Source organism: Lathamus discolor, chromosome 12 (assembly GCF_037157495.1).
Source record: "Lathamus discolor isolate bLatDis1 chromosome 12, bLatDis1.hap1, whole genome shotgun sequence".
NCBI classification, from domain to species: Eukaryota; Metazoa; Chordata; class Aves; order Psittaciformes; family Psittacidae; genus Lathamus; species Lathamus discolor.
This window is the reverse complement of record NC_088895.1, coordinates 2,304,348-2,331,423: the sequence shown is the minus strand read 5'-3', so window position 1 is coordinate 2,331,423 and position 27,076 is coordinate 2,304,348. Positions and strand designations below refer to the sequence as shown.

Below are 27,076 nucleotides of genomic sequence, written 5' to 3'. Positions count from 1 at the left end.
AACTTACAAGCATCACGATATGGTTTATAGGGTTTTTTCCTTATCCACATTTTTCAGCAGACAAAGGCATTTAAGCAGTATAACGACATTTGAAGTGCACTTCAGGACACAGAAAGGGACAGTGGGAGCCATCTGAATTAGCTGGACTAATTAGAACTGCAGCAAAATTTATGCTAAGACACATGGAGCTCTCAATAAGGGCTCTGCATTTCTACATATTGAAATCATTTCTCTTGAAAAAGCATTCACTCTGCATGAAAAGGGAAAGGCCACGTCTGTGTTGAACTGATTTCACCTGAAGGCCCAGGGTGGAAATGCGCAGGTGGTTGTTTTTCTGAATCTTCTAAAGAGAAACAATTCACTGCAAGAGCAATGAATTAACTCAAGTTCATTAACTTCTGTCCTACAACCTCAGTAAACAAGAGAGAACTAATGTCATGCTCTGCTTAGCCTCCAAAGCATAAATGAGATGGCTAATAGCATAGGAAGCGGTTTAATCATTAAGTAGAAGAGAGTTAAGAAAATTAAATCTAACACCCTTTTGGAAGCGCCAGCTCTGGTCCCTGGTGCTCATTAGCATCTGGAGCACTCCAGGGCAGGTTAATGCAGGTTAAATATTTGTCAGCACAGCACTCAGCAGGGCTCTGGGGCCTGCAGAGGACAGCTGCTGCAGTGTCGGGAGGGGTAACTTCCCTGCTGGGAGGCCCACTGGAATTCCAGCAGGAACACATCAAAGCAGACTCTTTCCTTAAAAACAGTGGGCCTTTCTTCCTCTCTACACTGGAACTTCCCTCTGCACAAAATACTTCTGCGGGAAATGCTTGTGGTTACTTTTGGTTGAAATTATTTTATAGTAATTTTTAAGGACTTATGGCAAAAGGGTTAGGAAAGATACAAAATAGTACCCAGAGTCTTGCTGACCCAGACTACAGGGTTGCATCCACTTGCAAAAGCACAAGCTAACACTGACAGTTCTCAGGTTGGTCTGCTCTGCCTGCTTTAGAAGACTCAAACTCTAAACCACAAGCTGCTTACACAACATGCATCAAGTGCACCACTACTATAAACCTCATGTGACCTGATCCAAGTCACAACAAGAAAAAGCATTTTCAGGTCTGTGCCATTTTGCACACTGACTGGTCCATATTCCTTACGGAATAAATCAGCACAATCCCCTGAAAACAGACCTCAGAAAAGACCTTGTCTGTAAAGTACTGGGGTGTTCTCTTCAAGTTGAACTGGGTGCTATGGTGTCTGTGGGAGAACACTGGTTCACTCAAGCTTTTTATTCATGACTGGTGCAACTCTGCTTATGTCCTCAATAGCCCACGGAGCACTGGTGAGTGTCTCAGCTCTTACACGAGCCGCTGCTTACTTACCATTAGTAGGGCTGAATCCATCCTCATTGGGGTAATTTGCTGGTGCTACCTGGATAGTAGCGGAGGTTGGGAAAACCAGGATGTGTGTGCAGGAAGCGTCCTGCGGGGTGTTCAGCTGAGATGACTGCAGATTCAGCGCGGTGCTCCGGCCAAACACTGAGCCCATAGTGACAGCATCTGCCAGAACAGAAGCAACAGCAGGGACATTCATTTCCATCACCTAAATAGGTGCTCTGTGTTCACTTACATTTCTGAGCACCTAACCTGGGCTTGCAAGCTAATACACGTTTGAGGGTTCTTATCTTGAAACAAGTTACTAGAGGAGCTTGAACTCAAGATCACAAGTTGTACAGATAATGTTGAGCTGTGTGAATTCTCATACAGCGCCTCACCTTTCCTTTCATTCTGCTGCCCTGAACCAATGACTTCCCTGTTAAATGAGCAAATGAGTTTGTTTTGACGCAGACGTCTGTGTAGTTACGAAATAGACCCTACTTCAGTTGACATGAGGATAGCAAAACTTGCCGTCTATTTTCTCACGTTACAAAATCTCTGCTTTGAAAATTATTCAACTTGATGAGTCATGTTCAAGCTTGCCTAATTCTGCTGCAGGGAGTATTCTTTTATTTCTAAACTTAAAACCCAGAGCAGCTGGCAAGGATAAGTCACCACATACATTAAAAAACACATGTGTACATAATGCAACAAATAAGTAAGAGGAACCCCAAAATTTTAATACATTTCAACTCAATTCTGTGGACTGCTGCTTATAATAGAACTTTCTAAATACCTTAAATATATCTGGAATAAATACATCTGGAAAAGCAAGTAGATCTGTCCTTACTCCCATCTGCACAGGTTCCTACTCTTTCACACTGTGGACTCTTACAGAGGCTGCAGTTGTTCTCACCTCATGACTACATCACCACAGTCAGGTGATGGGGACTGATCTCCCCAAAGACGTGACCCCTTCCAGGAGGAGCCCATTGCTTGAACAGGGACAGTACATGCAGTACTCCTTCCCCTAGGAGCTGCACTCCCAGCATAGTTTCTCTTCATGGTATTCTGGGGAATTCTGCCAGCTCAACCTATTTTCTACCATGTTTAGCCATGGCAGTCCAGGACTTCCTGTTGGACTCAAAAGTCTCCCCAAATTAATGTGCTTCTGTGAAAAGTATGGGAAACAAACAGTTGGATAAAACTTACCTGGCATCACGACAAATGATCCCTGTGGCTCCATAGCGACGAGGCAGGCACTGAGGATGGAAGGGGAATCTGCTGATGAGATGCCACACATGCGGCACACCTCCTTCAGTTGTTTGCTGATTGTCTGCAGGGAACATTCCCCAAGGAGGATACTCCAGTCTGAAAGGAATAAACATTATGATAGAACCAAATGGTGCAAATAGTAATGTATTAGTAACACTTTGAAGCATAGGGCCCTGCAATCCCGATACTCTGTGCCCGCTCCATGGGGTCTGTTGGTATCCCGTGATTACTCAGCCACATCCTGAAGAGGATGTGTGTCTCTAAGAATGGGTCTTTCATTCCACCTGTAGCTAGAGGAGGTACTGATCTGGTGTGAAGCAGGGCAATGGGCAGAGTTTAGGAATCAGAATTGAATCCCGTTTGTATTTTGTGACAGGGTAACTACTGTTCAGACCTCTTCCCTAATGTGACAAAACCCACTTGGAAGTAGACCGTGCAAATTCTAGTTAACCTACACAACATCTACAGCACATGAGGAGAGATGTCAAACCCGGTGTAGAAAGAAGCAAATTGTTTCTGCAATCAGGGCGGGATTATCACTCTCAGCATTCTGGTTTTAAAGGCCCATGATCAGGTCTGTGAGTCATTCAGCTTGTGCACTAGGGCCATGTCTCCACTGCAAGCCAGGACAAGCGGCAGTGCTGATACTTCCTACCTTTCAGCTCCCCGTGGCCCAGGCGGCCGAGCCGCCCGATGACAACTCTCCATGGCAGGGATGTCATCTGCACGATCCCAACGCACCACTCCCACAGCTTCTGCAGCCCGATCTTCCGTGCAGACAGCTTGCTCCTCCTCGACCTGGAGGTTGAGGAAGACAAAAACCCAAACCCAACAGTGAGAACTGAGTCCAGGACAATGGTCAGAGTTTGTTCTCTAGAAGCATTTCATTGCCTGCCCTCCGCAGGACTCCTGACAGTCCTGGGGAGTGCCCAACTCACCTTTTACTAACAAGAAGCAGAAAAAATATGTGCCTGCTGTCAGTACTATTACTGCAGTGACACAAAAGAGGTGTCAATATGCTGAGCAACATACTGGTTGCTCTTGAAGGTAAGAATTGCAGGTAGGATTTGTAAACCAAGTGTAAACCAGTATCTTATTTCCTCTGCAGTTTTTGGTTATGAAAATACCAACTGAAATGTTACCACTGTAATATTATCATGATCACATCAGCAGGAAGTAAGATTAGAAGGGATGTGCAAGAGCCTGAGGAGTGAAGGATGACAACAATAGTCCTAGATGTAATATAAAAGGTAAATGGTTTTACCTGTTTGGTAGATCAATATTAACTATGCAGGTTTCCAGCAGTTCACCATGGAGGTCCGTGCAGGATGCCAGAAGCCAACGCTGATCGTGAGACAGACAATAGCCCACAAAGAGCACGTTGTATTTCTGACTGGCCTCTCCAAATGTTTCTCCCAGCTCTGTCTGTTTGTCTTTGATGGGTGCCAGTATGAATGGAGGCGAGTATAGCTGGATTGGGCTGGGCCTCTGTAAGAAAGTCATCAGCAGGTATATCAATAACTATTTAATGCATGAGACACACAAACACAGATGTGAGTACAGGAGATGATAAATCAAATCAAGGCATTCACAGTCAAGAGGGGGAGTGGGAAAGGGTTGTTACAGACAATCCATTTCTGTTGGCTAAAACCGATGCACTCCAAACTCCCATGCTGGAGATGCTCACCTGTCTGGGCAGTGAGGTCCAGTGCTCAATCACCCCTACCGTAAATAAGTTTTCTTGTGTTTCTTCATTTAAACAGAATTTCTTGCATGTCAGTGTGTGCCCATTTGGCTCTTGTCCCACAGCTGGATACCACTGAGCAGAGCCTGGCTCCATCACCTTCTCTCCCTCTCAGCAGGTGTTTGCGTACATTCATCAGTGGCAGGACACTGCAGCTCTCTCAGCATCTCCTCACTTGCCAGATGCTCCCGTCCCTTCATCATCTTACTGGCCCTTTGCTGGAGTTCTTGTACTGAGGAGCCCAGAACCAGACCCAGTACATCCCAGGTGAGGCCTAACCAGTGCTGCAGAGAACATTCACCTTCCTTGCTCTGTCAGCACCCTTCCTGCCATGGGCTTTCTTTGCTGCAGGGGCACCTTGCTGCCTCACACTCATCTGCCCAACGGGACTTTCAGGGCTTCTTCCACAAAGCCCCAAACCCACCTTTGCTTTGTAACTCCCCTCTGAAGACAGACCATGATGGGCCTGACCAGACAGACTCGGTAATTTAGAACTGGCCAGGGTATTAATTGTTGAGCCAAAGCTGGGGAGTGCGGTGCAGACTGAGAGCAACACACGGACAATGGAGAAAGTTGAGGTCTGGTTAATGGAGTACGCTAAGTGCAAGCTGCTTGTGGAAACTGTTCCAAGAAGGAAATTACACATGAAATGCAAAGTGCAAGTTAACCTGCTTAGAGGAGAAGTCAGTTATGGTGTTTTCCTAAGAGACATGGAGGGGGCTCCTGCTCTGCCCAGGTCACTTCCTGCAAGCATACTCCCCTGGCAGCAGTGCAGGAACATTAAGTAGAGGGAGGGAGATGTTTGCAGGCGTCTTGCAAGATTATTGCTCTTCCCCTTCCACCTAAATAGCTTCAAAGTATGACTTCAACTCGCTGCAAAACCCATCCTGCTGAACAGGTACCTTTTTGAGGGAAGGGTGAGGAGAGAATGTGAAGAGATGCCGGAGGTGATACTGCTTTTAGGAATTCCCAGTGAGAGCTTAGGGCTTTACGTGAGTAATGAGATGTGGTGATAGGTTGGGTTTATGATGGTTCTGAATCGAGGGGCTTAAATCCTAACAAGCACGTCTTTATCTCAAGGTAAGTGTTTAAGTGTTTAGTTGGTCCATTAAATCTAAATAAAACAGTCATCCTTATCTTTCAAAGAATGAAAAACATCCATGGAAATTACGCTGGATTACTCTTCCTTTGAAAGCCCTGCAAACCCACAAACAGGGCTTGAATATTTACTGTTTAAAATAGAGATGGCAGATAAGAATCGCACTGAAAGAGGGGGAATTCTCCAGTACCTCAGGGAATTAATGTAATATCTGTAATTAGGTGCAGGAACTTATTTCACATATATGTGTGTATAAATAAAGGTTGGACATAAACACTTTCTCATAGGACTACTACAGACTGAGATGACACAATGTCTCAGGATCTGATTCCACATGGATCTTTTACCCTTTTACTTTGTGACTCAAAACCAGAAGCTTAAAATGGTTTGAAAGCAAGTGGTCTGCCACTGTTCTCACTATTTTCTAGTAAGTATTAGATCACCTTCTCCTTTTATGTTATGTCTTACGTTACGTCTTCTACACTTTGAAGAAATATTCCTACAAGTATTTTCTCTCCTCTTTTTGCAATATTGGAGAGAAGGGGTTACAGTTTATTAACAAGCTTTCACTTCTTGACGCCAGTACTAACCTCTGGGTTTTTGAGGGTCATCTCGATGCTGGCAGCTGGTCCAAAGCCTGTGAGAGACTTGATATGAATCTGGGTGGGCAGTGGCCTCCTGCATTGGCAGTACACTGAAAAAGCCAGCGACTTCAAGTGCTGAATGTAGAAAACCTGTTCATCCTTCATTGTCTGCAGCATGTACTGGCAAGGCACAATCTGTACAAGTCATATAAACAAGAAAACATGAGTGAATGTCTTCAAGGAGCTGTTCATTAATATCACGCCAGACTCACACATTCAATAGTCCAAGGCACTTTGTATGTGGCGTCTTTGCATTACAGCACCTGTAGCTTCCTACCAGGGCTACCACCCTCTTCCGTGAGCACCCACAGCAGCCAGCGACTGTGTTCCTTGATACAGACCTTCAGTTCCCACTCTGATGATGTATTTAAGGCTGTAAAATCTCTCAAAACGGAGACTCTGACCACCCGATCTAATGGAAGAATCTCGTTACAGCACAAGAATAACTGCAGAGTACATAACACATCTGTAGCAGCTGACAAACAGTGGAGCAGACACTCCAAATGAGTGTCACTTTCTGTGACATGATCATCACTGAATGACAAACGCCATCACCTCCACAAAGGGAGCAGACTGTTTTACCCAGTCAAGTGTTAACTTTTCTGAAGTCCACTTTCTCATTCATCCTTCATTGTGGGAAGGGCACATCATTAATTACATGCATAACGTTATCATAGTGCATCCCAAGAAGTAACTACCAGTGGCTTTTAAAAGCAATACCTTAAAAAAATAGGGATATTTTAATTTCTTTTAATCCAAATCCCTGTATTCAAACACCTTCAATTCTTTTTAACCTCATTCTTCTGATCCCATCTGCATTTGCAGACACCTTTCCTCCATCATCTGGGTGGGCTTAACTCTGTGCTCAGGCAGGTTGGGTTCCACAGCTTGTGATTAGAATTAGTGCTTGCTTGCTGGTCCTCTGGCAGCCAGCACCCACCCTGTCACCCTTAGAGGACATGGCAGAGAGTAGAATTAAGGTTCTGTTATGATTTATGGAGTGTTTTGTCTTTTCTTTTAAACAGTGAGATCTCTGGAGCAGAAACCATCGGTGCAAGATCCTTACGGTGCAGCCAAGGCTGTGAGACCCACACAGGTTCTTCTAACAAATATTGTCAGTAGTAATAAAACAGAAGCATCACAAAAGTTTCACTGATCTGTGGTTCTTGCTTGAACCACTGGAGCTTTGGTCACGCACTGTAGTTACTAAACTTGACCACGTGTTTTTAAGGACAAGTTCTTTATCCAAGACTTTCAGAAGCTGGGCTTTCCCTCACCATGTATGAGTTGGAATAAGTCTGTAAACATTTGGGTTTGATTTGTTTTGGAATAACTGTGTGTGTGTGTACTATGGCACAGCTGTGAGAACACTGTGCTGGCGACTAGCTCATGTTACCTTCACTTGCCGAAAAACGTCTCTGATTTTGACATAAACTGGCAAAATGCCCCATATTTTGACAAACCAAGGGGAATTGTCCAAGAAATAAACAGTACTTTGAGTTGGGAAGCACATCAGTTGTCTTGCATAGACGGAGATACAGCTTCTACATGCAGTTTGCATGGTCTTGTATTTCAGCCATGGCAACAGCAGGGGCTGTTTTGTTTTTTGCATCTTCAGGTCTGAATCAATTGAATTCCTGCGGTCTGTCACAATATGAAGTTGTGAATCTGGTTTTCACTTCATCCCCAAGACTGAAATAGTTTGGTGACAGGTTTCCCGACCACTTTAGGGAACGATAAGGTCAGGATTACCAGAAATGACAAACGTATTCCATGCCAGATTTGAGACACTTGTCACAACTTCCAGTTCCTTGTTTTTCCCTTATAAACTGCGTTTAAGTCAAGTTCAACACACATGAAGACAACATACAGACATCACTCATGTGCTGCTTCTTGTGGGTGTCGCACACGTACACACATGGTTCAGTCTCTGGCCTCCCCTTTTCCCCCACTTCTTTACTGAGCCACTGTGATGAAGAGGCATGGAAAACAGGCAGTCTGGGCAAGAGGCCAAGCTCTGCTTCTGACTACACAAATCCAATTCTTAAATAAGTAACTATTATTATATGCCAAGTTACATGGTGAATTATTTTTAAGAAGCAGATAACAACAATACAATACTCAAATTATACACTAAATGTCTGGCTGCACATTTCTTTTGGATTAAACAGTATAAATCAAGAGCATAGCAAAAGCAAACAACTCAACATGCAAAGTAATCAAGGGAGCAACTGGGCATTTTTGGCAATGGCAACCCAAGCTGCAACTCAAGTAACTAAAATCCCTCTTAAGGAAGCATCCAGCATATATGATTGCTAGAACCATGGAACAGATTAGATGCAGGATACCATGGCTGCCTTACATTAGTTTCCTCGTCAAAACAAAAAAGCAGGTGGTTTTCTAATATACAGACTTATACTGTCAACAAAATAATTTGTAAACATCACCTGAATTTCATATATTTATATATATTATCTTCCATTCTGTATCTCCAGTACAGAGTAGGTACCAAAAGCCTGCTGTGACAGAATGACTTTCCAGTTTGAGGATACAAAGGAAGGTAGAATTACCTGGAGAATGAAAGAATTCCTCATGTTCTCAGGCAAGTTATCCAACATTTCTGTGTAGCATCTCATTAAACTTAACAGCCAGAAGTTGGTTGAGGCAGATTCTTCGTCTGCAGTGTAGGTGAAAGGATCCACCATGTAGATGACAACAGCAGGAGGATAGGCGTTGCTGTCTGCAGACTCCGGCTCGGTGGGAATCCCGATCTTCTCCCTCTCAGTAACGCTGGAGGGACACAGGATGTTAGAGTCAATGCAAGTTACAACTGTGCGTTACTGTTTGCTGTAAAGGTGTGCAAAGCCAGAGCAGAGGGGGAAAGGGAGGAGAGTGACGTGATCCTTCTGTTCAGAAGCAAAAGTTAAAACCACGAGACAACAGTGATTGAAGGGAGATGACTTCTACTCACAGCTGTTCTTAATGCAAAATACCAGTTATTAATTATGCTTTAAAGACACCTACCATAAAGTCTAATGTAATCTCATTTTATACAAGCAGAATAGATTATGTCCGAAGAATATGGGAAAGCTGACTTTTGTGTGCTGGTTTGGGGGGCTGTTTAGGGTTTTCTTTCAGGACAAGTGGAAGGGGGAGAGAAAGGACTGAGAACTGAGAAGTGCCAAAGTAACATTCATGGCGACTCAAGGCCCCTGTTCTGTTACAGTGAAGTTCCATTGGTAATGGAAGGAGCAACTGCACATTTTCGCTTGATGAAATTCTTCTCCATGCCTTAACCATGAGTAGGAGGCTCAACATCTGTAAGTGATCACAAGCAGCTCAGAGTTTCTTTGTCAGAAACCATGCTGCAGGGGCTCAAGTACTGTTCTGCACAGAGCCAGCAAACAGATGTCTGAAGGATAACCCCAACTACAACAGGATGTGGGCTTTTCACTTAAGATACAGGAACTCCCTAACATATATCATGGCTCTTAGTAATATGCATTATTATAAGAGTAATGAAAACCATGTTCACTCAGGAAGTTACTTACATAAGATGTTAAAAAATATTTTCCTAATGTTTATGTTTAATGGACTATTTATAATGAAGTCTTTAAATAAGTTGTGCTGCTGCAGCTTATTTTAAAGGAACAGCAATAAAACCCCATTTCCTGACCTGACAGTGCACCTGCTTGCAAAGCAACACCAGCAATGCAGGCACATGGAAACAAAGCCATGGCTTACATTTTGTGTGTTGCTGGCAGAGGTGTGATGGTGTTGCCCATGTGCATTCAGTGTCACAGGAAAGGTCCTGCAGCACCTGACCAGTGAGGCCAAGTGAGCGGATGGGGCACAGAGCCTCAGAGACACCTCATGTTTTACTTGCACTGCAAATACCAGGTGGGACATCCCAAGGCACCTCAAACACAATGGCCATACCATGATCACAATCAGGCACTTGAATCAAGCTTTGCTGCTCGTTACACAAAAGGGGAGGTTTGTTTTTAACACCTCCCCTTTATCCATAACTGCTAGAGACATACAAAAACAGGTCCTGCTCCATTTACATCTGGCCACTAGTCCTGCACGTCCAAAGGTCCTCTCTAGGATTTACGTAAGGATTAAAGATTACAGGTTGTATGGAACCAGGATAACAGTGGATTTAACTAGATGTACTTGGAGTCATTTGAGCACTGAAGTCACTTACCCTTCCTGTCCTTCCTGTTGCTGCTGTGGTGCATTTTGACCTGATTCTGCATCTCCTCCGGGACCTGTGCTTCCTTGCGAGCGCTCTGCTGTGTTTCCCCCAGCGCTGGTGTTTTGTCCTGACCCAATGCTCCCACTAAACCCTGGAGCAGAGGTAGTGGTCATCTGGTTAACGCCAGGTGTTGCTGAAGATGCTGACAGCTGTGGCACTGAGGATCCAGCGGATGAACTGCTTCCTGCAGGAAGGCTAGTAGTGCCACCACTGGGTGTGGAGTTAAAGGAGTTGCCTGTTGAGGGTGCCCCAGCAGCTGAGAGACACGTTGAGTTTGCGGGGACAGGTCCAGTGCTCCCCGGTGCTGTTGGTGCCTGGCTTGCTGGCGCTGGGGTTTGGTACTTGGGTGGTAGCAACAAGCTGCTGTCAAGCTGCAGAGTGGCTAAGTAAGGTGCTGGAATAGCAGATGAAGAGGAAAGCAGGTGAATGGCAGTCTGTCCGATCAAAGCGAATGGCATTAACCATAAGGTCACAAACTATTTTTTGCACTTTTAGAATATTCTAAGAGTATATAAATGCTACCTGAATATAAGCTCCATCACAAGGATTTACTTTGGCATCATTCTTCAGCATCTGATACAGATCAGAAGTCTTTAAAAACAGGAATGACTTTGTGGAGCTTTGTGAATCAGAGTTGGTACTGACACGTCATGATCTCTGGCTAGACTGGGTTATGATAACAGCAGCTTTATACAGTGTTCAGCTCTGCAATCTACTACAGTCACTCTGTCAGACTCAAAACCCAGAAGTTCTTTTTACCTGAGCTACAGTAATGGCAAACTTGAATATGGCTATTTCTGCTCCTCAGTAGTGAAAAAAAGATACCACATTGATCGTTTTAATGTAATAAATGAATAAAATGTAAGTAAATGAATATTTATTGTTTGTTTCATCTCAGAGGTGGTAAATCACCAGCAGGAGAAGTTCCCAACCCTGCTCCTGCCAGATGCCTCAGGTGTGAATTGAGCACCCAGCTCCTCAACCAGCCCTGCACATGCTTCACCTCCGCATGTGAGCCTGGGGTATTTATGTTAAGCAGTGCTGTAGTGATTTCTCCCTTCCAGTTACGTGGGAAATTGGAACTAAAAGCAAACTGAATGAGTCACAGGGTCATTTGAGATAGGCGAGTCCCAGCCCGTTCTGTCAAACATTCCTCGAAGGATGCACAAGCGTTCTGCAGGCTGCAGAACTGCCCAGCTAACTCCCACGTTTGTTCAGACTTCTGTCCAAAATCAGGTCATCAGTCCTCACAGTAACAGGCCTCGGAACTCTCACACCTTGCTCAGAGCAAACGCAGGAAGCACTTTTCAAGAAACTACTTAAAACTTCCTGGCTATTTTTAAACACAAACGTAGTTTGCACCTTTCAGCTCAAGCACGAAGCCTTTATGTGGCTGGTGCCACGGTCAGTGTGTGCCAGCAGTGAGCAGCACTGTCTCGGCAGATGTGTTTCCAGTGATGTTCTGGATGGTCTGTGTCTTGTGCCAAGATCCCATTTCTCAGTTACTAACACAAGACAGTTATGTTGCCTTTGGATCCACTCTGGAACGAACAGCCATGTCTCTACCCAGGTGAAATCTGGGAGCGATGTTAGTCCAGGGATTCAGCCAGGCTCAGCCAGGACCTGTCTTCTGATACTCCCCCAGCAAACTTTATACCCTCCCGTACACTCAGATTCTACTGTCCCTCACCAAACCAATACACCTGATGTTCTAACAGAACAAATACAGCAGGTTGCCATAACAAAACCAGAAGACTAATCTTTTAAATGGGGTCACTGTTTCAGGATGGAAATAAGCCTACAGGTAGTCCAGAGGAGACCAGGCCTTTGGGGTAATGTAGTTCCAAGTGCCTACACCTCACAGATAGAGGCCCCAGTCATCAAGGATGCTGTTACTTTTTTACCTGTGTTAACTCACCGCTCCTTCGCAGAGTTTTAGTGAACTCACCTCTCAGATAAATAAATTCAAGGCACCAAGTCCAGCATGCTGATACATACAAACCACATCAATGTATGTTTGTGTGGAACATCTTTGGGGCATACAAGCATCTTACACCAAACTGCCTTTACTAATAAGGTAAGAAATGGCTTTTGGATCCCTGATATAATCACCTTACTGCTGAACAACAAGAAACCTTTGAGAGCAGGCCAATTTATCAGGGATTAAGAAACTAGGATAAAGCCTCATAGTACCTTCTTTATCTTTGAACAGATCATAGTCTGTACCTTAAGAAAAAGCCCCATTTCCATCAGTAGGTATCCCTGATAAAGGGGAGCAAGTAACCTCTACCGCATCTGCAGAAACCACGCGAGCCTTACCTAGGTGATGCCGGCAAACTTGCGCATAAAGTTTGAGTCTGGAATGATTGTCACACTCCTCAGTGCCCCAAGGCTGGTTGAACCATTCGCTGACGAGCTCATCTGTTAGCTTCTGTGCCACGCTCTTCCCCACCCGCATAATCCCATCACGTAACACTTTGCAGATTGGTTTGTGCTGGCCAAGTCTACACATCTGTTGAGGAAAGAAGAGATGCTTGTAACTGGATGCTGAGCACCTGAGTGTGCTCTGCAATCTGGTTTGTAGTGTAAAGCCACCAGCACACATCTGGTGGCTCCTTAACAAATACAAAACCAAAAGGCTACATTTATCTGTTGACTTGAGCTGTACTTACAGCAAAAAGCAAGGTCACAAGGTGATCTTACAATTCAGTAGTACACAATACAGCGCATGATAAAGGAAGGAAATGGTTTTAACTCCAGCCTAGCAATTACAAGAAACAACCGATTCTCTAGTCTACTCCTCAGTCTTTAGGTTTGGTCTGGCCTTCATGTCTTAGGTTGCAAGTGTATTAATGCTAGTGTTACACCCTTGGTAACCTAAGAGAATGTGTACTGTAATGAGCAGATGGCAACAAATGCCCAGAAATGCACAGAAAATCACAGTACAACTCAATTAGGCAGTACTCTCAGAAGCTGAACATGCAGCAAGTCCTCAAAATGAAACAAATACTTATTCAAACAATTGTTACTTTAAACCCCACAGATTTCTCCCAGCACACATGCAGCAGAACAGAAATGACACTTAAGAAGCAATAATTCAGTGTGGTTTGTCTTTCCAACCTCGTATACAGCACTCAAGTCCCTGAAGAAAGTTTTGGCTCCATCGAGCAAGGCCTCATTTTCTGGACACACCACGATATAGGCGACATCCCGATGGCCCCCATAAGGGTCTAGCAACAGCCTCTCCCAGAATGGCAAGGAGAATGGAGAAATTGTCAGGAAGTCCTTGTCATAACCCACGAGTAAAGTCGGGATTGGAAGAGGCTCAGGAGATTCCTCAGAGCCTTCAAAGAGAAAACAAAAAGGAAGAAGTGTTAAAAGAAGTGGTTTAACTGCAGTGGGTTCTCTGATGTGCCAGCAGTGGGTTCTTTTATAGGAATATTGGGAATCAGCCACCCCTTGCCATCCTGAGCCTCCCAGAAGTCTGACCATAGAGTGGAAACAGATCAAGGCTGGATTGTGCCTGACAAACTGGTTTCTCCCCCAGCCCTTTTCCTTGGGAAAACATATTTAAGAAAGTAGAAGGAAGATCTATATTGTACCTAAAAAATGTCATAAAATCAAAGCTCAGTTGGCCAAAGCAGAGGGAGCTGATCCAAGCTCACCTACCATTTAAGCTTCCCTAAAAGGTCACAATAAGCCATCTTGCAGTGTACTGCAAATACAGGTATTGCCCTTCCTGAGGCTTAATCTTGTGGTTTTCCTTTGTCATAACCATAACCACATCTCACTCAATCAAAAGTAATAACATGAATACATAAAACCTGATTTTACACTTTTTCACCTACCTCCACCTGGCTGTGCAAAGTTACACAGTAAAACGTTTAGAAACTTATTCCTAGGTGTATATACATAGCAGAGTTATTGCAGTTGTATAAACTGCCTCCTGCTCCTCTCTGTAAGAAGAGCCCTGGAGCACTCGATGGCCCAGCAAGGGGGGTTGCCATCAACCTCTAAGTAAGACTTCATTGGTTTAGACTGAGATAAATCAGAGGTGAGAAATAAACATTTACCCACAAAATCTATTTTGTCATTTGTATTTTCCAGAAGAGTCACTTATAGCCAGGAAATAAAACTGAAAGTTCTTATTAAGTCTATAGGAAACCTTAGGACAAGCAAACCTCTCTGTGCAGAAAGCACACCCACTTCTTGTGTTACCCTCTTTCTATAGCTCAAGGCCCCTCTTCCCCACTGTGATCTGGTACAATTTCAAGAGCTCTGCATGCGATTTATACACCAGGAGCTTCAGCACAGGCCAAATGCCAGGCTCAGATGGGGAGCTTGATCCTCATGCAGCATTTCTGCACTTGTAAGCAGGTGTGAGTCAGGGAGGGTGAAGCCTCCGCTCCAGTGTGCTGCTGGGGTATGCTGCAAATGCATTCTAAAGCCATGTGAAGAGCCATCCCCTGCCCCCAGCAGATACAAAAATCCCATCTGTTCCAATGTTTTTCCATGAGGAAGTGCATTTCTAAAAAACCATGCTTCCATCTGAACTGTTGGCATACACCACAATGTATGTACCATAGGTTCCCCGTCCTGCCATCTTGTGGAACTGCTGCCAGGTGAGTGGTCCCTGCACATGCTGGATGTTCTCCCAGGTCCTTCCTGTTCGCTTCTTCTGGATGGCATCCTGGAGGAAGGGCTGCAGGGACAGCAGCATGCGCACCACGTCCTGGGACGAGAGCATGCTGATATCCAGGACTGCAAATGACAAAGGAGCAGCAGTCATTTTCAGTGAGGGGAAGGAAGGATTATTTGGAGGTGGCAAAAATTTCTGGTTTGTTGTTCTTTCATACTGCTTTCACAATGCCCAGATGTGCACAGCTCTGATTAGCTTAATGGCATTTACTGTGGCACTGTCTGCAAACACTGCTGAAATAAAGCTGTCATCACAGTCCTTTGCACATACCTGTCACTGCTGCTGTCCAGCTCAGACTGCAAGAAGCCAGAGCATCTTCAGCATGTGATGTCTCATTATAAAATCACTTTTATTTTTCTTGGTGACACATTCATGCAAAGCATTTCTTTTCTGCTGACTTCTCCAAAAACATAGGGGCCATAATTCTGCCTTTCCCCAAAACTTGAATTAGTTTTGCACCTCTGCTGCAGACGTATAAACACCCACAGGCTCTTTCAGAATTAAGACCACAAAGTCTAAGGACAACCAGATTATTATTGGTACTTGAGATGTAATGTATAAAGCTTTCAGAACCCTACTTTATTTCTATAATAAAGGGCTTAAAGCAGCCTTTCAGTACCAAAAGGGGCTGGCAAGATATAGGGAGAGGGGGTTTGGAGGGGAATGGCTTTAACCTGCCAGAGGTGAGACTGAGCTGAGCTCTTAGGCAGAAGCTCTTCCCTGTGAGGGTGCTGAGGCGCTGGCACAGGGTGCCCAGAGAAGCTGTGGCTGCCCCATCCCTGGCAGTGCTCAAGGCCAGGTTGGACACAGGGGCTTGGAGCAAGCTACTCCAGTGGAAGGGGTCCCTGCCCGTGGCAGGGGTTGGGGCTGGAGGAACTTTAAGGTCCCTTCCAACCCAAACCAGGCTGGGATTCTCTGGCTATTTCTATGCATATCATCTCCCACATAAGACTAAGTGGCTCATGATTGGGAAGTTTTGAACAAATTCATAGAAGTCATAAGAAAATTCAAAGAAAAGACATAAATCTGTTTGGACTCATACCATTGCTGTGAGGCCAAGAATGTACGGTGGCACTTCTCACAAGGGCTTCATCCACTTTTCCACCAGTGGGGTTATCCACATACTGCCTGCCTTGCTCCAGGGCATTGAAGCATTCTACCCAGGAGTCGTTGCTGTCTGCCTGCAGCCTGTCATAGCTCCAGTTCATGCATGGGAGCGTCTGACGGTTGTTGGAGGACATATAATCCAAGCAGCTCAGCGACGTGAAGGGCTGTGTGTGCTGATTCTGGAGGAGGAGGAGGAGGCTCATTGGAGGTTCCTGGGTTCTTCTGGCTCCCTCACCCATCTGAGAGATCAGGTTGCTCTGACATATCATCAGTCGTCTTTCTGCAGCCTGGCCAATGTCTGAGGTCTTGCCAAAAATATCCAACTCATCCTCAATGAAGAGCCCGGAGTTGTAACCAAGCTTGCGGTTCATAATAGCGCTAAAGCCACAGGTGCACCGGTACTGATCCTCATTGGATGAATCCGGGATGTACAAGCCAACATCTGCACCTTTAATATTCATATTACAGGCGCATATACAACAACTGTCAAAGTTACGGTCCTTGAAGATGTTCAACACGGAGTCTGAGAGAATCAAGGTGACGTAGAGGCTGTGGGCTTCCGGGATGGGCTGGACGGTGCCTGGCTCCACTGAGTTCAGCGGTCGTGTCGTAGAAGGGGTAGAAGCAGGTGAACCTTGATCTGTGCTGTCATATTTTACAGATCCTTGACCACTCGCAGTACCCCCACCTCTAGGAGTCCTTGGGGTCCTGGGCGTGCGAGGGGTAGGGACAGAGAAGCGGGGAGTTGCTGGTGACGGCAGAACTCCTGCGCCGCTGTTGCTGGCTGGAGCGGTACTATTTAGTGTCACTGGTGTATTCATCTGAGGAGTGTTCATCTGAAGATAGTCTTGGTCAGCCAAACTCCCAACACTAGGCACATTGCTGCAAGAAATAAATGAGAAACAGTCAAATGCCATCACAAACCGGGTGGTTATGAAGACTTATTTTGACAACTTTTAAATACAAGCAGAGGGTGAAAACAGGAAGGGTTCAGTGTAACTGTAGCAAAGAACACACACTCTGCTTATAACCTCTCAACTGAAACAATTCCCATAATGAACACCACTGTTTCTTATTTCCCTAATAAAAAGGTGCCATCTCCGGCACTTTGCCCTCTTAAAGATGACCCTGTGGCCTAAAACTCAAATGCTTTTGAGAAGGGTCTCTACGTAAATTATCAAGTTAAACCTTTATGATGTTTGCAACTTTTTTAGGGAAAAGAGAATTGCAGTTGTTGTTTGAAACACAATTATCTGTGAAAAGATAAAACATCAGTGGAAATAAAAAATACTTCAGAGGCATTGAATCGTAGATTCATAGAATAGTTAGGGTTGGAAAGGACCTTAAGATCATGCAGTTCCAACCCCCCTGCCATGGGCAGGGACACCCCACACTAAACCATCTCACCCAAGGCTTTGTCCAGCCTGCCTTGAACACCTCCAGACATGGAGCATTTACAGCTTTCTTGGGCAAAAAGTCTTATTTGACTTTAGAAACCATGACTTTAAATCACTGTCAAGTCACACATGTGGCACATAGGCGCCTCGTGGTGGCATGCAACTGGCAACAGGATTTCAGACGCTACAAATCGAATACTGATTCAGGATTACAGAGTCTCCAGCACAACATGACGCATCCATCACAAACTCTTAGTCTAGTAAAACTAAGAAACATATTTCTGGGTCATCCACTGTCACAACTGGGGTTTATTACCTGTTTTTGTCATTTGCTGCCAAATTCAAGGGACCAAAGAACAGTTTGTACCTTCCCATGAGATCAGTCTTCTCTTTGGAATGACTCGTATCAAGAAACAGGGAATATGGGGCCAATCAAAAGAGTAAGAGCTTTACTTAACTTTTCTCCTTCCAAGTTGCTAATAAGCTGCTCACTTTTCTTGAATTCATTTCACATTGGAGTAAGAAAAAGTGTAAGAAAAGTCTCTTGATAAAGGAGAGAAAGAGGTTTTTCTCATGTTTGTCTGTCCTTGCTGTGTATTTTGTGTGCTATTTAAAAGGAGTACTACTTTAATGCTCACGTATCAGTAGGGACTTGGAAAGGAAAACAGCAAAGTCCTTACTCCTCAGAATCATTTTATCACCTTGAACAGATGTATGTACAACTCAAAGCAAAAGAGGGGGAGAAAAACCCCATGAACAAAGGTCTGCAGGAGTTGTGAATCTGAAACACACTGAATACCTCAGACTGATAAGAAAAGGTGACCTAGAAACCTTGATTGGCAATCAACACTCTGTCGGAAGCCTGCAGGAATAATCTCCACTCTAATTGGATTATACGGAAAATGAAAGGGTTTTTTTTCCCCAGCAAATACCTGAAATTAATAACCAGCTCAGGCCTGCTGAATCAGTTACTATTCAAGAAAACCTGGGAATTCAATTACACTCCCTAGGCACTATCAAGGGTTTACAATTTCTTTTTTTGCAATTCTTTTGAGAGCGCTGAAGGATCCTTTGGAGCTGGAGAAGGACTGATTTAAAGGATTTACAGACCGATTTAAAGATACAGGCTGCTTCCTCTAGAAACGTACTCAGTGCAGAATCGTACCGTCATTCCGACTTCATTAACTGAATGGTGCCCGTTCTTGACAGCTTTCGAAGTCTCCAGCAATTAATTTCTTCCATAAACAAAGTCATTTCCTACAAGACTGTACTTACTTGTAGCCATCTCTAATGAAAGTGGCTGCAGGTGGCAAAGGAAGCTGTTCAATTTTGGGAGGAACAGCCCAGGACGGCCTGAACACGCAGGCATCTGGGATCTTCAGAGGTAGCAGGCACTGGCTGGGCAGGATCTTCAGGGGAGCAAAGACGGAGGAGCCCACGAACGGTTGAAATGATGGAACTTTGTGCACGTAGGAAAAATCCTGTAACACCCAAGTGACAATGTTTACAACAACACGGTGAGGTTGTGCTTGATATCTGCACACTCTTTTTTAATTAGAACCTACTGTACTGTTTGAACCCACTACAAACGCTTTTTTGTTCTCAAAATTAAGTATATGAGTAACTATCTATTTCTATGAATAAAAATATTCTACAAAACATTCAAGAGCAGTTCCTTCAAGGAAACTCAGCTGAGGCTCCTTATCATCCTGAGATGCAGTACAGCTATAGTGGCAGTAGATTTCACAATTAGACTCGTTTAAGATGAGCTACATCTGAATAGTGTACTATGACATTTGCATACTACCTATCATTAAGCACCTAATTTAGGCACTTCAACGACTGATCTTTGCATAAATTCTATACTGACAATGGAGAGAGAGGCCGAGTCATGGTGTGAAGACACCTCAGGTGGCCTAAGTCAGCCTCTCTGAATAACCCCCCTGCTGGGGATTAATATAATCCAAGGTGTAACAGTGGACACTAAACACATGCCAAATACTAGTAATCTAGTAATACTAGTAATACTAGTAAATACTAGTAATACTAGTAATCTAGTAAATGTATTATTAAATAGAAATATAAATGAATATATGAATATAAATGAAGTGCAGTCAAACTGGACTTCCATTGACCATCACGTCTGCTTGCAGGAATGATGACAAGAACTTCAGCCAGAGTTTCTAGAGCTAGTCCAGGTTTCTTTCAGAAGAAAAGAGCTAGTCCTTTTGAGGCACAACTGCAAAGTCAAAGCCATGATTAAAACAGTAACAGCAGTATCTCTCAGAATGTCAGTATTTAGCATCTCATTAGATCTTTGCAGTTTTACCCTTGCACCTTGTAAAGCATTTGGAGATGAGGAATGTGTGGATTACTACCTTCAGCTGCTGAACACTCAGCACAAGCAATCTACTTCCATGTTCTCAAAATGGTTAGCAATGGCTTTGGGTGCTTGTTTGCTCTGCTGGTGTATATGAGCAGGTGTGACACGCTTAAAAGCAAGTAAACTGTGCTGCTGGTGATGTTATCAGGCAGAATTAAACCATGTATTTTAATACTCCTAAAATGGTTGTGAGGGAGATTAAAATATCTTCAGTATCAATGATGCCCTAAAATCTGCTCCCACTCCAAACCTTTCAGCTCAACAAATCCCAGTACAGATTTTCATTCCAGGCCCAAGTCATCCTAGTCCTAAACCAATAGTTCAAGGCACAACCACAAGACAAAAGCCAGCAGGGTCCATGGCAAGGCAAAGTCTTACAAATCTTACTTTAAACTTTTATAATGGTAGAAAAATTGGGAGATACACAAACTATACAAAGCGAATGGACAGCTGTACTTCAGCAAAGCCTCTCAGAAGTTAGAATTATCTCCCCGCAGCAGCACAGACACGCCAAGCTTTCTGGGTGGTTATCCCTGTTCACCAGGGGCACACTGATAACCAGCTCCTGCCCACTTTTCAGTGTCTTTTTCTCAGTAGAGTCCAGCTCAACTCCTCCACAGGCACCAGCTGAGCTGGTAACTCCAGAGCCCAGTGAGCCTGCTCTGACACGCTTCAGTGTAACATGGAGACAGAATCCCTGAATGCAAGAAGCTGCTGTGTGGGGACAGGGACTTCCTCCTCTCCCAGGGACAAAGCAGATGCTGTCATGGAGAAAGGCACCCTGCCTCTGGTTTACTTTCAGTCTGCCTAAGGTACACTGTTACTGCATGTAGGAGAACTCACCGATCTCCAGCTGACTAAATCATTTCCACTAAGATAAATGTACCTGCTGGTGTTCTCATATTAATACACAACCACTTTTTGTCCATGCAACTGCAAGTGCTGCAGCTTCCTGCGCACTGTGCTCTCAGCGATGCAGATGCTTAAAAATAAGCCTCCAGTTAATTCCAACATTCACAGGAGCACAAAATAAGAGGGAAGGAGGTGGTGTGGGGGAGAGAAATGGCTGCTGAAACAGAATGAACAGGCTGTGGCAGATTAGGGACAGGGTGGGCCTGAAGGAGAAGAAATCAAGGGTTGGGGACTACCAGGAAGACAGAGCTATGGTTTGCATCTCCCTTTTTATTACCTGTGCTCAAACGAGCTCACTGCAGAACCAAGTCAGGTGTTATTTCTACAAGGGAATGTGCATTTTTAAATACCTCCCCCCTCAAGCTATATGCATGGAAATATGGTAACGACAACCTCTGACTTGAACTGATAGAAACTGGCCCAACAAGTCAAGTAATGCAGAATACACACAAGCAGGCAGAATGGTTTTATCCTGCCTCTTAACCTGTGCTAAAGATGGAACAATGACATACAAATCAATGTATACTTGGCGCTTATGTCAAGTCCTTTATGTGATGCTATGGAGAAATGGATACATCTTGATATGTAAAGCCGGGAGGGTGAGTACTAGTACCCAGCAGCAGAGTCCCCATTTAAAAATAGTTCTTAGATACACTACAGGACTCAATAGAGGAGTAACTATGTGACATTACCTGACCTGTGTTATACAGAAAGTCAGATAAGAATGGTCCCATCTGGCCTTAAAACTTGTGAAGTAACATCAGCTGAAGAAGAAACAGAGCAAGTTCAACCCCTGGGCTTTCTCAGAGATTTTCAACCCTAACCAAAAAAGGCAACATTTCAGAGAGAAAAAGGCAGCCTTTCTACATGCATGACTTTACCCTAGCTGCATCCCCAGAGCCTGGCAGCAAGGGGAGCCTATGCATAAAGGGTGCTACAGAGAAATTATCTGAAGAAATCAATCATTTAACAGCTACTTAGTCACAAGTATGATGGGTTTTCAGATATGTACATTCTTTCTGTTAGGCACAGGGGCTCATTTCACATATAATATTGCTTGGTTCCTGAGAACACCCAGAAATATTACACACATAAAATTACCAGAAGAAAAATACCCAGTTAAAACCAGGGAAACAATTCAAAAGCTTTTTTACTAGAAGATTAATTTTTTTTTTCCAGCTAAAGGCTGACAGGTACTTTACATGGCTCCAGCTCCCATTTGTTAAATAGTCTGCTATACACACTACATGTGACTTGCTTACCAAAATCAAACCACACAGAGAAGAGATTAAAAGAACATCACATCTTTTGGCATGTTACCTTAATTTCTTCAGGTTTAGGGCTACCTAATCCATCTTCCACCTCCATTTTAAACTCCGCAAGCTGTGTTGGAACCATGTTGACCATAGGACTTTCCATCATTCCCAAGGTAGTCACAGTCTCTGAACTTATCCCATCTTTATAACTCATTACTGGGGAGAAGGCAGGGTGTTGTTCTAGAGAAGGTGGTGTTGGGAACATCCTTTGGAGATCTGCCACAGCTAAATATGATAAAATGATGCACTGTTAATCATTCAAATACACATTCTTCAATAGGAAACCCAACAGAGCAGAAGAGACTGACTCAATACCAGCTCTTATTTCATCAGTTAAAACCTAGCAAAGATTCTACCAACTTACTGGAGCTCTGACACCAGTACAAACCTAGATGAAAAGTTAACTCCTAGGGATAAGTTCCAGAAATTCCTAGGGATACTTTGCAAGCAGAAACACCAAACTGGCAGATACACAAATTCAACGCACAGTTTTAAGAGCAACAAACTAATTATTTCGTAACAGAAGAGATTAATGACATTAATGCAGAGGTCACCCCAGCAACTGTTACTAAGGAGACACGGAGAAGTTTCTTCCCCTTTTTTAGAGCCAATACCAAGCCCTAAACCAGGAGGCTTTTGGAATTAGTGTGCACTTAGCCCCATTTTTCCACTGCCACAGTCACTGTAGCCTCATTTGGTCCACAGTGACAGAGCTCCTGAAGGAAAGCTCCCGTTGCTAACACAAACACAGGCAATTTTGTTTAAGAATCACACTGCCAGGCATCCACAAGTGCCAAGTGTCAGGGGAAGCCACATAAGTATCATTTTGCATCACAAGACACGAAGCCAGGAAAATCCCTAAATTACTTCTCAGTAAACGAACATCATGTAATCATCCATCAAATGGTGGTGTTAAGGAAAAAACCCAACCCCAACAGAAAAGCTTTGCAGAGTGTAATGCAATCAAACAAGAATCAGAATAAAGTCATGTATTTTCTCCCCAGCTACCAGTTTCTGGATTTATTTTGCTTCCAGTTCAGAATACATCTTTTCCTGACTTGAACTGGGACAGATACTCACTGGACATAACCATCACTCTGGTGAATTCACCATTAAAATACTCAAACGAAAGAAGGGTGAATTCCCACAGGTGTCTCTTCTTTAATACTTCTTCTGCCAGAATGAATGCCCAATTCCATTTCCATTCAAAGATGTAGAATCATAAAAACATAGAATAGTTAGGGTTGGAAAGAACCTCAAGATCATCCAGTTCCAACCCCCCTGCCATGGGCAGGGACACCTCACACTAAACCATCCCACCCAAGGCTTCATCCAACCTGGCCTTGAACACTGCCAGGGATGGAGCACTCACAACCTCCCTGGGCAACCCATTCCAGTGCCTCACCACCCTCACAGTAAAGAACTTCCTCCTTAGATCCAACCTAAACTTCCCCTGTTTAAGTTTTAACCCGTTACCCCTTGTCCTGTCACTACAGTCCCTGACAAAGAGTCCCTCCCCAGCATCCCTATAGGCCCCCTTCAGGTACGGGAAGGCTGCTCTGAGGTCTCCACGCAGCCTTCTCTTCTCCAGGCTGAACAGCCCCAACTTCCTCAGCCTGTCCTCATACGGGAGGTGCTCCAGTCCCTGATCATCCTCGTGGCCTCCTCTGGACTTGTTCCAGCAGTTCCATGTCCTTTTCATGTTGAGGACACCAGAACTGCACACAATGCTCCAGGTGAGGTCTCACAAGAGCAGAGCAGAGGGGCAGGATCACCTCCTTCGCCCTGCTGGTCACGCTCCTTTTGATGCAGCTCAGGATACGGTTGGCATTCTGGGCTGCGAGCGCACACTGAAGCCGGCTCATGTTCATTTTCTCATCGACCAGCACCCCAAAATCCTTCTCCGCAGGGCTGCTCTGAATCTCTTCTTTGTACAGCCAGCCCAAGCTGACAGGAGACAAGGACCTACTTGTACTCACTAACATTTGTAGCCTCAAGATTATGAAACTTCATTAATACATACAGATGGGTTTCTGACTGCTAAACACCGTGTTGTGGAAAGCCAAATGGGGCAACATAATATGACAGTCAAAAACTAACTGAAAAAGACAGAAGTGGTGGGATTCAAATTGTATGTAGTATATGAATACATCCACCGATAGTGTATATTTTGTAGGATGCTGCAGCCTCAAGATGCATCTCCACTCTGCCTTAACAGAGCCCAAACCTCCCTTCAGAGCACAGAGGTGAGATAGCCAGTCTATTTAATTCTTTAACTCAAAGAGGTGAAGTCCTCTCAAAATAGAGTTCTGTTGGTAATAACAGTCTAAGCTGAACAAAGTCTTTCGCAACCTGGAGCAGTAAATAATGGACCATGAATTATTTCCACTTAATTCTTCCCCCCCGCCACTCCTTTCTCAGTCTTTGTATTTAAAAGGCTGTAGTCTTTTCTTGATACAGGACAAATTAATGTTGAGAAGAGGTTCAGTAGAATGGAAAAAAACTACTTTCTACCCTATGCTAGCATGAAATATAACCAGCAGGATGCCAGCTGGATTAGCTACTGCCTCTGTTTTTCAACAAAGAGAAGTGTGCTTTAGAAAGTGGAGAAAGGGGGACAGGAAGGAAGGTTAAAATGAAATGTGGTCAGTAGAAATTTATTATGATGTACAAGGCATTTCAGTTCCCTGCAGATACTGTTCTGCCTCAACAGCTGGTGTCAAGGTGACAGCTACAAAGCAGAAGTGGAGTGTATGTAGTGAACTGATTCCACACAGCTCTATAGTTTATCATTTCTCATGCTCACATTCACTCCAGTTAGCAAAATTCTGCAGTGCAGATTCATAAAAAAGTTTAATTACACAAAATCCCCCAACCCTCCAGCAACAGGCTAACTATCGTTATTCATTTTCATGTGTGTCATGCTTGAGAAAGCTTTGCATATTTCAAAAAGCTATGGATCAACTAAACCTGTCAAAATCCAATCTCTGTATACTTCAGACTTCTACATTTGAGTAAATCAGCAGAGCTTTTATGGGTCCATAAAACTCTGACTCATCTCCTTCAGCCTGTTTTTTTTCTTCCCCTCTATTTGTTCTCATTACCAGCTGAAGTTAATGAGAAGGCATTAAGGAATGATTTGCAGAGAGACTGGATTTCTGCTTATAATGGCCACAAAAATCAAACCTTCTTCCTCCTCACCACTAAGCCATTTGTAATTCATAACTTGATTGGTTAGTGCTATACCAAAACAACACCTTCCAACTCCCACTCATGCACACGCACAAACACAAACATAGTTCTCTTGCACCTTGAGAGAAATGCCACCTACATAAACAGAATCACAGATTTGTTTAGGTTAGAAAAGACCTTTAAGATCACCCAGTCCAACTGTAAACCCAGCACTGCCAAGGCCACCACTTAAACCATGTCTCTTAGCACCGTATCTACACATCTTTCAAATACCTCCAGGGATGGTGACTCCACCACTGCGCTGGGCAGCCTGTTCCAGTGCCTGATCACCCTTTGGGAGAAGAAGATTTCCTAATATCCAGTCTAAACCTCCACACTGGTGCACGTTAAGGCCGTTTCCTCTTGTCCTATTGCTTGTTACTTGGGAGAAAAGACCCACCCCCACCTCACTACAACCTCCTTTCTGGTGCAAGAAAGCCCATGTATCTCAGAGAGTAAAAGTCATCATTCCCAATAGTTGTTGGCACATACCTTGCCATTTTAATCATGAACTTCCACATCTAGATTAAACCCCGAAGGTGATTTTAGTCTGAATTTGTCAAATGCTGAATGCGATTTTCTTCCAAGACAGGTTGCACCATAATGGCTAATTGGTAAGTCAGAGCTTTAAATACTTTGAATTGCTTAAAAAGAAGAATGATTTGTACTTAAAGAGCGATATAGTAATGGGGTAAGGACTAACTGAGATTAAACAGTGAGTTGAGAATAGAGGGGATAGCTTCTAAATGAAGATTTGTAACAAATCTCTCCCATACTTCCAATCTAAGATAGTAATGTCAAAGAAGAATATCTCAAATCTCAGTAGGCATGTTAAAAATACATGTGTCTATTACTATCCATTGTTTTCATTAGTATCTGCTTATCCTCTTAATATTGGCATCTGGTAGTTACAGAACAAAATAAGCACACTATCTCTTAATCCTAAAAAGTGACATTTCAAGCCTCCTCTGTAAAGGCAGTACAGTAGTTGTAAGGAGATTTGAACTGTGGACAAAGGGTTACCAGTTGTTACTCACTCGGTGGGTAAGGTACTGCTGTCCTGCCATCCTTCCCTACAGGGCGCTCCTCAGACCCCACTGCCGGCAGTTTCGATGACCGAAGAGCTGGTGATACAGCCTAAAAGCAGAATGATCACATACCATGCTAAAAATACACAACATACTGGAATTCGGAAACTATTAAAAATCCTGAAAACTCTCTGAACGAGACCTCACAAGAGAAAAGTGTGCTTTCTCCTTCCCCATCCACTCCCCGCAAGGAGCCTGGGTTTCTTTTTCCTCTCTTTCAACGCTACAACAAAACAAAACCAAAAGTCTCTGAAATATTTGCCTGTCTATACCCTCCCATAGAGATACATACATATAAGCATATGTATCTAGAGACACACAAATTGCATTGAAGATGTTATCACAAACACTCAGCCTGAAATTAATCTGACTACTCTACTTGCTTCCGTGTTCAGACTATTCTGAGATAACAATGAAAACACAACACAGAGTAAGAATGCCATAAAGTATCACCACAGGGACAGCTCAACATATGCAGGTTTTAAGGCAGAAGAACATTAGGTCTGTCCAGGCCAACTTGACAGAAAAAGGTAATTTGACAGTCTTTTAG

At 43.9% G+C, this 27,076-nt stretch overlaps 1 protein-coding gene across 2 annotated transcripts in view; it reads right to left on the bottom strand.

Annotated features, from left to right (window-relative positions):
* Positions 1-27,076, bottom strand: part of MED13L (mediator complex subunit 13L) — a 185,383-nt gene that overhangs the window by 10,151 nt on the left and 148,156 nt on the right. For both annotated transcript variants that reach the window (XM_065692177.1, XM_065692178.1), the window contains exons 14-27: positions 26,476-26,575; positions 22,212-22,432; positions 18,872-19,077; positions 16,135-17,081; positions 14,975-15,154; positions 13,514-13,737; positions 12,713-12,905; positions 10,343-10,787; positions 8,706-8,925; positions 6,082-6,270; positions 3,913-4,136; positions 3,304-3,446; positions 2,586-2,744; positions 1,380-1,556 (exon numbers count right to left, since the gene is read on the bottom strand). In XM_065692177.1, the coding sequence (XP_065548249.1) occupies positions 1,380-1,556; positions 2,586-2,744; positions 3,304-3,446; positions 3,913-4,136; positions 6,082-6,270; positions 8,706-8,925; positions 10,343-10,787; positions 12,713-12,905; positions 13,514-13,737; positions 14,975-15,154; positions 16,135-17,081; positions 18,872-19,077; positions 22,212-22,432; positions 26,476-26,575 (3,628 nt within the window). The remainder of the gene's footprint in view (positions 1-1,379; positions 1,557-2,585; positions 2,745-3,303; positions 3,447-3,912; positions 4,137-6,081; positions 6,271-8,705; positions 8,926-10,342; positions 10,788-12,712; positions 12,906-13,513; positions 13,738-14,974; positions 15,155-16,134; positions 17,082-18,871; positions 19,078-22,211; positions 22,433-26,475; positions 26,576-27,076) is intronic.